Source organism: Ovis canadensis, chromosome X (assembly GCF_042477335.2).
Source record: "Ovis canadensis isolate MfBH-ARS-UI-01 breed Bighorn chromosome X, ARS-UI_OviCan_v2, whole genome shotgun sequence".
NCBI lineage: Eukaryota > Metazoa > Chordata > Mammalia > Artiodactyla > Bovidae > Ovis > Ovis canadensis.
The window spans coordinates 78,845,179-78,859,734 of NC_091727.1; the positions used below are offsets into that span (position 1 = coordinate 78,845,179).

Consider the following 14,556-nt stretch of genomic DNA (forward strand, 5'->3'; position numbering starts at 1 on the left):
CTAAGTAAGTTCCTGAGCTTTTTTATTTTCTCAGTCACATTTTTATTGCTATTATAAACCTCTGCCTCTATGTTGGGCTTTTGCAGTTCTGTGGAATTTTCCTTATTTTTTTTTCTTCTTCCTTTTTTTTCCTCTCCCTTTTTACTTTTAATTTTTAAAAACCTATTATTATGTTTTCTACATTTATTCCTTTGTTTGCTTTTCCTACTGTTCTTTTCCTCTTGCAATTAATCTTTAATGTATATAAATCTTTATCTTCCTCTATTTAACTTTGTATATCTATCCTTTCTTTTGTTCCTTTCCTCTCAACATATTTGTTAGTTATGTTTACATTGCTTTATTCCCCACTTGGCACCTTGCTTTAATTTTGTTTTCCAATTTGTGCTTTAGTTAGTTTCGTTCTTAACTGGAAGATATAATTTTTGGTTCCCTTTGTTCGCCAGGTCAATCTATTGTACTTTATTTTTGTTGGACTGTTTTAATTATGCTTATGGGTGTATATGTATATGCATTTATTCGGTCACAGTTTTTATTGTTGTTATAAATCTCTACCTGTTGGGGTTTTGCAGTTCTGTGGGATGGGGAGGGAGATGGGAGGAAGGTTCAAAAGGGAGGGGACATATGTATACCTATGACTAATTCATGTTGAGGTTTGACAGAAAACAACAAAATTCTGTAAATCAATTATGTTTTAATTGAAGGATAATTAACTAAAAAAAAATAAGATAAGAATTTTACCTGGTGTTCCTTTAGCCAGGACAACAGACCTGAAAAGCTAAAACTGGCCCAGTTTCCTCCATAGTAGCTTCTTCTGTAACAATAAAAAAAAAAAAAAGAGTAAATGAAAGGGTATAAAAAATCTAATCACTGATCTTCATCCCGTTTCATTTTTAACACTGCTACCTCAGACTTCAAAAGCACACATAATTGGGATGTGGAGAATCAGAGGAGGTAACAGAACAAAATAAATGGAAGTGGGACTTTCAGGCCTCAAAGGTAACTTTTCATTATATAAGGAGTTAAAAAATCTCTTTGGCTTCCTTGGAACATTCTGCACTGCTCAAGTGTCTCTGAGCAGGTGATAATGAACAAATTTTACTTCTGAGTTAATAAAAATGGCTGGGAAGAAAATCTTGGTAGATCTCAAAGAAGGCCACTGGGAAAAACTGCTAAGTTTTCCACAAGCAGTAAATATCCGCTGCCAGCACCACCAGAGAACTCATCTCACAAGCATAAATACATAAATAAATTTATTTATACATACACATATTACTGGCTACTCTAGTGGTAGGCCCTGTGCCATTCTAAGCCTCCAGGGCCAAAAATAAAAGTAGATGCTGAGACACGGTTATTCACATCAAGACTTCTGTGATAAGTATAAGAAGAACAATATTTCTACTGATAACTGAACTATTCTTCACTCCACAGTGCTGTGAAAATCATTCCATTTTATAAAACCCAGAGATCTTCTAGCTAGGATCAGATAAACCCTGTAGACACTGGACTCCTAATTAATTTCTGTTAGTAGCAGATTTCCCCTAGAGAAGGAAATGGCAACCCACTCCAGTATTTTTTTGGGAAAATCCCCGACAGACTACAGTCTATGGGGTCGCAGAGAGTCGGACATGACTGAGCGACTAACACACAAATACATACGCACACAATAGGAGACTTCTGGCAACTAGAACTCTCAGCACTATATACTGGGCTTCCATATCCTTACAAAATTCATCATGTTGCACTGATTCTTTGTATGATGAGCCCCCAAGTACACTAAAATCCACCTATAATATTCACTTTAGTTCTGAGAGATTGTTGGTTTTGTTTTCATTTTTGCTTCACTAGATCTTTCTCTAAAGAAATAAAAATTTATAAAAGGCCTTTTTAAAACAAAAACTCAAACCTCTAATAGGATAACTAAAATTACTCATCCATAATACTACTGAATAGCCTCTCAAAATCCCATATAGATTTCTCTTCAATCAACTCTTGATTGGTCTTAAGAGCAATCAGTTTTACCCTCAAATTTTTTACCAAAAATCAATGCTTGCTCTAAGAGAGAAAATGATTAAACCAAACAACTGTGAAAGTAGACCTACTAATAACAGATCACTACTTATAATCTGATAGTTCTCTTGGGGATAATGCATATTCATACACTGTCCATATCCTGAGAAAACTTTAAAATTTAGATAGAATTTCAACTATACTCTCAATTCCAGTTGTTGGAATCAAGAAAGCCTAGAAACAGTGATACCTTGGATCAGAAACAACAGGGAAAGAAAAAGGTGGGCAATAGCCAGTATAGAAGAGAAGGAGGGAAAGAGAAGGATGTTAGATTTAGATTTTCCAAAGCAACTTTATACTCTCTTCTCCCTTGCCTGATAATAATACACTTCTGCCATCCCTTCCTGTCATCTAAACATCAATATAATACTCAACAAAATTATAAAATGCCCTAAGTATTGACAAACAAACAAAACCCTGAAGCAGTGATAAAAAAAAAACCCACTGTCTTTATATATTTTGCTGAGATATTTAGATTTCTTTTCATTGTTATTCTTCAGTTGCTAAGTTGTGCCCAACTCTTTGTGACCTCATGGACTACAGCACGCCAGGCTTCCCTGTGCTTCACTATCTCCCAGAGTTTACTCAAACTCATGTCCATTGAGTCGGTAGTGCCACCTAACCATCTCATCCTCTGTCACCTCCTTTTCCTCCTGCCTTCAATCATTCCAAGCATCAGGGTCATTTCCAGTGAGTTGGCTCTCTGCATCAGGTGGCCAAAGTATTGAGCTTCAGCATCAGTCCTTCCAATTATATTCATGACTGCTTTCCTTTAGGATGGACTGGTTGGATCTCCTTGCAGTCCAAAGGACTCTCAAGAGTCTTCTCTAACACCACAATTCAAACGCACCAGTTCTTCGGTGCTCAGCTTTCTTTATGGTCCAACTCTCACATTCGTGTGTGACTACTGGAAAAACCACAGCTTTGACTAACAGAACCTGTCAGCAAAGTAATGACTCTGCTTTTTAATATGCTATCTAGGTTGGTCATAGCTTTTCTTCCAAGGAGCAAATATCTTTTAATTTCATGGCTGCAGGTATTCCCATCTCTTTAAGAATTTTCCATAGTTTGTTGTGACACTGCAGTCAAAGGTTTTAGTGTAGTCAATGAAGCAGATATTTTTCAGGAATTCCCTTGATTTTTCTATGATCCAACGGATATTGGCAATTTGATCTTGGTTTCTCTACCTTTTCTTAATCCACCCTGTACATCTAGAAATTCTCAGTTCACGTACTGCTGAAGGCTAGCTTGAAGGATTTTGAGCATTACATTGCTGGTATGTGAGTGAACTTATAATGTAGTTTGAACATTTTTTGGCATTGCCTTTCTTTGGGATTAAAATGAAAACTGACCTTTTCCAGTCCTGTGGCCCCTGCTGAGTTTTCCAAATTTGCTGTAATATTGAGTGCAGTGCTATAACAGCACCATCTTTTATCTTTTGAAATAGCTCAGCTGGAATTCCATCACTTCTACTAGCTTTGTTCATACTAACCCTAAGGTCTACTTGACTTCACACTCTAGGATGTCTGGTTCTAAGTGAGTGACCACACCATCATGGTTATCTCAGTCATTAAGACCACTTTTGCATAGCTCTTCTGTGTATTCTTGCCACCTCTTCTTAATCTACTCTGCTTCTGTTAGGTATTTGCAATTTCTGTCCTTTATTGTGTCCATCTTTTGCATCAAATGTTCCCTTGGTATTCTAATTTTCTTGGATATATCTCTAGTCTTTCCCATTCTATTGTTTCCCTCTATTTCTTTGCACTGTTCACTTAAGGCTTTCTTTTCTCTCTACACTATTCTCTGGATCTCTGCATTCAGTTGGGTATGTGTTTCCCTTTCTCCTTTACTTTTCACTTCTCTTCTCAGCTATCTGTAAGGCCTCCTTAGACAACTATTTTGTCTTCTTGCATTTCTTTTTCTTTGGGATGGTTTTGGTCACAGCCTAATATACAATGTTGTGAACTTCTGTCCATAGTTCTTTAGGCACTCTGTCTACCAGATCTAATCCCTCCAATCTTTTGATCATGTCCACTGTATAATCATAAGGGATTTGATTTAGGTCATATGTGAATTGTCTGGGTTTCCTAAGTGACTCAACTGAAAGAATCTGCCTGCAATGTAGGACATGGGTGTTTGATCGCTGGGTTGGGAAGATCTTCTGGAGGAGGGGATGGCAACCCACTCCAGTATTCTTGCCTGGAGAATCCCATGGATAGAGGGGCATGGTGGCCTACAGTCTATAGAGTTGCACAGAGTTAGACATGACTGAAGCAAATGAGTACATATGCATATCTGAATGGTCCAGTGATTTTCCCTGCTTTCTGTAATTTAAGCCTGAACTTTGCAATAAAGAGCTCAAGATCTGAGCCACAGTCAGCTCCAGGTCTTGTTTATCTTCAGCTGCAAAGAATATAATCAGTCCGATTTCGTTACTGACCATCTGGTGAGGTTCACCTGCAGAGTCATCTCCTATGTTGTTGGAAGAGGGTGTTTGCTATGATCAATGTGTTCTCTTGGCAAAACTGTTAGCCTTTGCCCTGCTTCATCTTATATGCCAAGGCCAAACTTGCTTGTTACTCCAGGTATCTCTTAAACTACTTTTGCATTCCAATCCCCTATAATGAAAAGAACATCTTTTTTTCTGTGTTAATCCAAGAAAGTCTTGTAGGTCTTCACAGAGCTGTTCAATTTCAGTTTCTTTGGCATTAGTGATTGGGACACAGACTTGGATTACTGTGATGCTGAGCAGTGTGCCTAGAAAACAAACCAAGATCATTCTGTCATTTTTGAGACTGCACCCAAACACTGCATTTGGACTCCTTTGTTGACTATGAGGGATACTCCATTTCTTCTAAGGGATTCTTGCCCACAGTAGTAGACATACTAGTCACCTGGACTAAATTTGTTCATTCCCGTCCATATTATTTCAGATTTGTAAAATGTCAATGTTCACTCTTGCCATCTCCTGTTTGACCACCTCCAACTTACCTTGATCCATGGACCTGATGCTCCAGGTTCCTATGCAGCATTGTTCTTTATAGTATCAAACTTAAAGAGATGGGAATACCAGACCACCTGACCTGCCTCTTGAGAAACCTATATGCAGGTTAGGAAGCAACAGTTAGAACTGGACATGGAACAACAGACTGGTTCCAAATAGAAAAAGGAGTATGTCAAGGCTGTATATTGTCACCCTGCTTATTTAACTTATATGCAGAGTATATCATGAGAAACGCTGGCCTGGAGGAAGCACAAGCTGGAATCAAGATTCCCAGAAGTATCAATAACATTAGATATGCAGATGACACCACCCTCATGGCAGAAAGTGAAGAGGAACTAAAAAGCCTCTTGATGAAAGTGAAAGAGGAGAGTGAAAAAGTTGGCTTCAAGCTCAACATTCAGAAAACGAAGATCATGGCATCCGGTCTGATCACTTCATGGCATATAGATTGGCAAACAGTGGAAACAGTGGCTGACTTTATTTTTTTGTGCTCCAAAATCACTGCAGATGTTGACTGCAGCCATGAAATTAAAAGACGCTTACTCCTTGGAAGGAAAGTTATGACCAACCTAGACAGAATATTAAAAAGCAGAGACATTACTTTGTCAACAAAGGTCTGTCTAGTCAAGGCTATGGTTTTTCCAGTGGTCATGTATGGATGTGAGAGTTGGACTATAAAGAAAACTGAGCACCGAAGAATTGATGCTTTTGAACTGTGGTTTTGGAAAAGACTCTTGAGAGTCCGTTGGACTGCAAGGATATCCAACCAGTCCAACCTAAAAGAGATCAGTCCTGGCTGTTCATTGGTGGGACTGATGTTGAAGCTGAAACTCCAATACTTTGGCCACCTGATGCAAAGAGCTGACTCATTTGAAAAGACCCTGATGCTCGGAAAGGTTGAGGGCAGGAGAAGGGGATGACAGAGGATGGGATGGTTGGATGGCATCACTGACTCAATGGACATGAGTTTGGGTAAACTCTGGAAGTTGGTGATGCACAGGGAGGCCTGGCATGCTGCGGTTCATGGGGTCACAAAGAGTTGGACACGACTGAGTGACTAAAATGAACTGAACTTACTTTCACCAGCAGACACATCCACAACTGAGTATTGTTTCCTCTTTGGCCTAGCCTCTTCATTCTTTCTGGAGGTATTTCTCTGCTTTTCCTCAGTACCATACCTAAAGACCTGGGTGCTCATCTTCTGGTGTCATCTCTTTTTGCCTGTTCATACTGTTCATGGGGTTCCTGAGGCAAGAATACTGCAGTGTGTTGCCATTTCCTCCTCCACTGGACCACATTTTGTTAGAACTCTCCACCGTGACCCATTAATCCTGGGTGGCCCTGCACCGCATGCCTCATATCTTCATTGAGTTACACAAGGCTGTGATCCATGAAATCATTTTGGTTAGCTTCCTGTGATTGTGGGTTTTGTTCTAAATGCTGTGAGATTGTTGTTTTTGCTTCTTCTGTCTGCCGTCTGATAGATGAGAAAAAGAGGCTCTGGCAAGCTTCCTGATGGGAAAGAGACTTCTTTTAAGACAGCATAAGTCCTAAGTGAGAAGCTCTGGCTACTGGGTGAAAGCTTTAAGATCGAAGTAAATTTTTTAATGGCTACATCAATTTATAAGTAATAAATATATACCAGAAATTTGATAATCAGGGTAGACAAAGGTTTTTCAGAAAGGGCACAGAAAGCAATAAAAACTTTCGATAAATTAGAATTCATCAAAGTGAAAAACTTCTCCACAAAATACATCAGTTTTAAAAAATGAATGGGCTAGGTACAAAGTAGAAGAAATATTCACAAAACATATCTGACAAAGGACTAGTATTTATGATGTATAAAAGAACTCTCTCAACTTAAAAATAAGACAACTATTCAAATTTTAAACTGACCAAAGAGATTGAACAGACATTTCACAAAGGAATACCCATGTGCTTAATGAACACATGAAAAGATGCTGAACATGATGAAATACCACTACACACACACTAGAATGGTTAGAAGGCAAAAGATTTACAAAACCAGGTGTGGAGGTGGATGGGCAGAATGCTCTGGCATTTTGGTGGGAGTAAATAATGGTACAAAAACTTGGAAAACTGTCTTGAACTTTTTTTATAAAACTAAATGTGTACTTATCCTATGATCCAATGATTCCACTCTTAGGTATTTTCACACAGGAAAGCACATGTTCACAAAAGACTTGTACAAGTTTTTTCATAGCATCTTCATTTGTTAATAGCTTCAAACTAGTAACAACTCAAATATCCATCAATAGGAGACTAGATAAATAAGTTGTGGTATAGCCATATGATAGATGCTATTCACCAATTAAAGGAATAAACTACTGATATATACATATATAACAACATAAATGAATTTCAAACAGTGTTATTATAAGTGAAAGAAGTTTTGCCCCAAAAGAGTGCATTCAGGATGACTACTTTTATATAAAGTTTTAGAACAAGCAAAGTTAATTGATCTATGGTGAAAAACATCCTAAGAGTGGTTGCTTTTGAGGGTGGGAGTAATGGCAGAAACTGACTTTGAAGAGGCATGAGGGAACTTTCTGAAGTGATGGCAATATTCTTTATCTTGATAAGGTTCTTAATTACACAAATAAATGCATTTACTAAAAACTTATTAAATGGTACACTTAAGATCTGCGCATTTTACTGTAATTTTATCTCAAAAAAAGAACTATAAATAACTAGCTAATGATAATGCATGCTGAAGGGTTTCAGACTGAAGGTACTGGACATATACAACTTACTGTGAAATGTCTAAAACAATAAGATGCAATAGTAGATTAAAAATTAATAAATGGATAATTATATAATAAAGCAAATACAGCAAAATGTTAGGGGTAGAATCTGGGCAGTGGATACATAGGTATTCATAGTCCAATTATTTCACCTTTTCTCTATATATGAAAATTATCATAGTAAAATCTTGAAAAACAAAAATAACCCAACACTGACCATAATGAGCCAATTTCCAAAATATCTTCTGCTATTATTAAAAGTCAAAAAAATAAATAAATAAATAAAAAGGGCCATCTTGCTGTTTCTTTCCACTAATAAATCACTTGCGGTCAGTTCACAGTCAAAATCTATTTTTTTGTCCCCTGTATTTGGTCATATAGTTTTTGACAGAGGTAACTGGTTCTAGTATTTTTCCATGCAGCACCTATTTTCAACTTTTCCTTTGGATGTGCTCTTTAATATCAGTATCTGGTGACATCATCCAATTACGCATGTAAAAGGTGAAATATGGTTTTCACTAATGTAGTCTTGCTAACAAAAGAAGGCAATACAATTATTAATAAATTCACTATAAAAACAAAGCAGATTTTAACTAAATTCATTTTGGTGTTTACATGGTTTTAAATATGTTTTATAATACCCTAAGGAGAAAGCCAAAGACTTTAAGTATCAAAATCAATATGACAAAAAGAAAAATAAAAAATAAAAACATTATAATATACACTCTAGAACAATTCTGCAATAGAAATAGTAATAATTAAAGCTTACCAAATACTTTCTTAAAGTTTATTTTTAAAGATATAGATTCAGAATTCTGACAATGAAATTCAAATTATAAAATACTACTTATATACTCTTTAAAACTGTTTCTGTAATGAATAACAAGGTTAGGTTACTGGTTTTGTTTTTAAAACTCACAGATACAATTTATTTTACGGACAAAGTGAGAAATTCCTGACTGACAAAAAACAGGAATGGAACATTTTCTGCCAATCTTGTGTCACAACTGTCTCTGTACATCAAGTAAAGGAAAAAAGTTTATGACGAAGGATGATGTTTATCTTTATTGCCAGGAACACTATTTTATATGATGAAAATACTTCCTTAAAATTAGAGTCTCTGTGAAACTGGAGAGTGAGTACTCATAGTATTTAGACAGCAAATATAAAACTATTATCAATAGCCCTCTCAAGTTTCATGAAGGAAAAGTGACCCACAGTTTTCAGCTAGAATAGTAAAAATCACAAATGGACATTTTTATTTTCAAAGACAGAAAAGCCCAAATATCACAATACTGAGATACAGCTTGGCACTGTGTTAAATGTTGACTTTACAATCACAGAAAACATGTTTCAATCTTTCTAAAGGTTCACAAATCTTACTCAAAGTACCAGCTAAGTTTTTCCAGACACAGAAAGGAAATGAGTTATACAACTGTCTCCATTAACACCAACCAATAAAACAGAAAAACATAGTATTAAAAGTTATTAGTAAGACTTCTCTTCATTTACATAGTGTTTAATGCTAAAGCAACATTATATTGTTTAATGCCTACTAACAGAAAAGAAAAACATAACAGGTGGAAATAAACTAACAGAAGGATGAGGATTAAATCTATTAATTAGAGAATATTAATTAAATCCCAGCAATCTTTTCTCCTTTGCATCATAATTACAAGTCAGTATTGAATATTTAGCAACAGCCATAGTTAAATGATGCTAAATTACATCATGTATTGGGAAATGGCATCTCTAAACAGGTACAAAAACACTAACAAAAGATAGAGTTACTGATATACAGGCACATTCATCTTGGAATCATTTTTATTATTAAGAAACTGAAATTGGAAAAGAAGTAGTAAAACTTTCACTGTTTGCAGATGACATAATCCTCTACATAGAAAACCCTAAAGACTCCACCAGAAAATTACTAGAGCTAATCAATGAATATAGTAAAGTTGCAGGATATAAAATCAACGCACAGAAATCCCTTGCATTCCTATACACTAATAATGAGAAAGTAGAAAAAGAAATTAAGGAAACAATTCCATTCACCATTGCAACGAAAAGAATAAAATACTTAGGAATATATCTACCTAAAGAAACTAAAGACCTATACATAGAAAACTATAAAACACTGGTGAAAGAAATCAAAGAGGATACTAATAGATGGAGAAATATACCATGTTCATGGATCGGAAGAATCAATATAGTGAAAATGAGCATACTACCCAAAACAATTTACAAATTCAACGCAATCCCTATTAAGCTACCAGCCGTATTTTTCACAGAACTAGAACAAATAATTTCAAGATTTGTATGGAAATACAAAAAAACCTCAAATAGCCAAAGCATTCTTGAGAAAGAAGAATGGAACTGGAGGAATCAACTTGCCTGACTTCAGGCTCTACTACAAAGCCACAGTCATCAAGACAGTATGGTACTGGCACAAAGACAGAAATATAGATCAATGGAACAAAATAGAAAGCCAAGATGCTCAACATCACTCATTATTAGAGAAATGCAAATCAAAACCACAATGAGGTACCACTTCACACAAGTCAGAATGTCTACGATCCAAAAATCTGCAAGCAATAAATGCTGGAGAGGGTGTGGAGAAAAGGGAACCCTCCTACACTGTTGGTGGGAATGCAAACTAGTACAGCCACTTTGGAGAACAGTGTGGAGATTCCTTACAAAATTGCAAATAGAACTACCTTATGACCCAGCAATCCCATTGCTGGGCATACACACCGAGGAAACCAGAATTGAAAGAGACACATGTACCCCAATGTTCATCGCAGCACTGTTTATAATAGCCAGGACATGGAAACAACCTAGATGTCCATCAGCAGATGAATGGATAAGAAAGCTGTGGTACATATACACAATGGAGTATTACTCAGCCGTTAAAAAGAATACATTTGAATCAGTTCTGATGAGATGGATGAAACTGGAGCCGATTATACAGAGTGAAGTAAGCCAGAAAGAAAAACACCAATACAGTATACTAACACATATATATGGAATTTAGAAAGATGGCAATGACGACCCTCTATGCAAGACAGCAAAAAAGACACAGATGTGTATAACGGACTTTTAGACTCAGAGGGAGAGGGAGAGGGTGGGATGATTTGGGAGAATGGCATTGTAACATGTATACTATCATGTAAGAATCGAATCGCCAGTCTATGTCCGATGCAGGATACAGCATGCTTGGGGCTGGTGCACAGTGATGACCCAGAGAGATGTTATGGGGAGGGAGGTGGGAGGGGGGTTCATGTTTGGGAACGCATGTACACCCGTGGTGGATTCATGTCAATGTATGGCAAAACCAATACAGTATTGTAAAGTAAAATTAAGTTAAAAAAAAAAAAAACTTTAAAGATAAAACTAACACAATAAAAATAAAATTGAATGAGAAAAAAAAAAAAAGAAGGCACTGCATTGCAAATGTGGTAAATTTTTTGGTACTTCTGTTAAAATGAGTAAATAATCTTTTCTCTAATTAAATGTTATTTATAGTTAAAAAAAAAAAAAGGAAACTGAGCAGTTGAAATGTTTTCAGGCAGGTAGCAGATGGGGTCCAAACCTGCTCAAAAAAGAAGCAGCATAACTCAAAAAACCCCTATTCTATATTCACTGCTCCTAAATTATTTTTCCTGGGATAGTAATCTTCCACTGACAGCATTTTTCATTTTCAAAACTGTTTTCACATGGATTCTTCCAGAAATCTTGTGAGGCAGATCAGGTGTTATTTTATAGATGCAGAACCTGAGAATGGTCTATGTAGAGATTAAATCCATTCAGGGCCATACCGCTACAACTGGCAGGACTGCCACTGAAACTTGGCCTTCCAAACCCTAATCCTGTCCACTGTGACATAAATAATCCCAAACTTCTAAGCTGGCCTAGCATCAATGAGAACATAGGATATTATAATGGTAGCTGTGGTTCAATGAAGCCAAACACTTAGATATCAAACAGCATCTGGACCCAATTACTAAATTCACCTTTTCCAAACTGTATCCCATCAATAAAATCTACTGTTAACAGGCATATCAAAAAGTTGCAATGACACAATAAATTTAGAAAATGCTAGGTGTGAGAAAGTAAAACTACCAGAAAATGATTTAAGACAGAGTTCCTCAGCACCATTAAATATGTTAATACCTGTTCTTTCCAAGAAGTAATAATTTCAGTTAACTAGTGAGCATTTTTTTGGAAACAACATTTGGTTCAACAGAACATATTTTGAGAAATGCTGGTTTAAATTACATTAAGGGGAAAAAGAAAAATAGGATACTCGATATGTTGAGCTCATCATTTTCAATTCATTATCTCATTTAATCTTCATAAGAATCCTGACAGACTGGTGCTATAATTATCACCATATTAAAATTAGAAGGAAATAATAACAACCATGAAGGTCAGTGTCTTGTTTTACTCATATAGCTGCTGCTGCTGCTGCTGCTGCTGCTGCTGCTGCTGCTGCTGCTGCTAAGTGGCTTCAGTCATGCCTGACTGTGCGACACCATAGACTGCAGCCCACCAGACTCTGCCATCCCCGGGATTTTCCAGGCAAGAACACTGGAGTGGGTTGCCATTTCCTTCTCCAATACATGAAAGTGAAAAGTGAAAGTGAAGTCACTGAGTTATGTCCAACTCTCAGTGACCCCATGGACTACAGCCCACCAGGCTCCTCCATTCATGGGATTTTCCAGGCAAGAGTACTTGAGTGGGGTGCCATTGCCTTCTCTGACCCATATAGCTAGGAAATGGCAAAGCCTGCACCTAATTAAGCCTAGCACTTAAGGCCCCTAAGCCTATGCTCTTTGCATTATCATAACACTGTCTGCTATAATAAACAATACTGGAACATTTAAAGTTATAAACATAAGCACATAATACAAATCTTAGAATCTGATATAAGTAAAGGCAATGGGATATATTTACAGACACTAGATGGAATGAAGTCTAATTTTTGTTTCACTTCTCCAACTCATTTGGATAATGAAAACTGAATAATTTCATGACTACATCTACTTCAGTGCCAAACCTGGAAGGATTATTCATTTCTAGGATCCAAAATATAATCAATTTTATTACATATCTCATATTGAATGTGCACACATAAAATTAAAACATGCTTGCTCCTTGGAAGAAAAGCTTTGACAAACCTAGACAACGTATTTAAGCAGAGACATCACTATGTTAACAAAGGTCCATATAGTCAAAGCTATAGCTTTTCCAGTAGTCACGTATGGATGTGAGAGTTGGACCATAAAGAAGGCTGAGCACTGAAGAATTGATGCTTCTGAACTGTGGTGCTAGAGAAGACTTGAGAGTCCCTTGGACAGCAAGGAGATCAAACCAGTCAATCATATAGGAAATCAACCCTAAATATTCCCTGGAATGACTGATGATGAAGCTGAAGCTCCAATACTTTGGCCACCTGATGCAAATAACTAACTGGTCTGGAAAAGACGCTGATGTTGGGAAAGATTGAAGGCAGAAGTAGAAGGGGACGACAGAGGATGAGATGGTTGGATGGCATCATCAACTCAATGGACATGAGTTTGAGTAAACTCCAGGAGATGAAGGACAGGGAAGCCTGGCATGCTACAGCCCATGGGGTCAAAAAGAGTCAGACATGAATGAGTGACTGAACAACAACAAACAACATATTAATGTGTACAGATACCTTTCTCTATATGCTAGGAGTAGGAAAATAATAGTGTGGCAGGTCTACTTATATCAATTTGCACACTGAAAGAGGCACTATTCTATTTAATTTTGGCTGGGGTATTACAAAGAACCAAGACATCTTTTTGTCTTCCCGCTTGACAAATAACAGAACAGGCTAGGGAATATAACAGACTTACCCCTATACAAATTCTCATTTACTAAAAGCCCCACATACTTGATGGGGCTTTCCAGGTGGCTCAGTGGTAAAGAATCCGCCTGCCAATGCAGGCAACACAGGAGATGTAGGTTCAATTCCTGGGTCAGCAAGATCCCCTGGAGGACGAAATGGCAACCTATTCCAGCTCAATTCCTGGGTCAGCAAGATCCCCTGGAGGAGGAAATGGCACCCTATTCCAGTATTCTTGCCTGGAAAATTCCATAAACAGAGGAGACTGGCGAGCTACATTCTATGGAGTCACAAAGATTTGAACATGACTGAGTGACTGAGCACACACACAGAAGACAAAATTGGGATTCCCTGGTGGCTCAGTGGTGAAGAATCCTTCTGCACTGCAGGAGATGTGGGTTATTCAAGTTCAATCCTTGGGTTGGAAAGATCCCTTAGAGGAGGAAATGGCAACCTACTCCAGTATTCTTGCCTAGAAAATTCCATCAACAGAGAAGCCTGATGGGCTACAGTCCATGCGGCTGCAAAGAGTCAGATATGACTGAGCAACTGAGCACAGATGCACACACCACATATTTGATACACAAGAAAGTTGAGCTCCTTTCACTATACCCTCATCCTAAGATCAAGGAAGGTCAGTCTCTTTGATAGAGTATGCAGGTGAAATTCTAATGTGAGAGAGAAATACCAAGCCCTTACTTGATTTTTAGAGTCCTATATACCTAGAGAAAGCTCCTTTGGCAATCAGATCAGTCTACCAGAATGAAATGGCATGGTGTGTTCCCAGTTGTTAGGGCTGGAGTAGAGACCTTCCTATGTTTAGAGTTATTAGTCATTCCACATTA

At 37.2% G+C, this 14,556-nt stretch overlaps 1 protein-coding gene across 1 annotated transcript in view; it reads right to left on the bottom strand.

Annotated features, from left to right (window-relative positions):
- The window catches only part of CHM (CHM Rab escort protein), a 245,947-nt gene that overhangs the window by 162,116 nt on the left and 69,275 nt on the right, over positions 1–14,556 (bottom strand). The window contains exon 3 of the mRNA XM_070290384.1: positions 739–811. Within this exon, the coding sequence (XP_070146485.1) occupies positions 739–811 (73 nt within the window). The remainder of the gene's footprint in view (positions 1–738; positions 812–14,556) is intronic.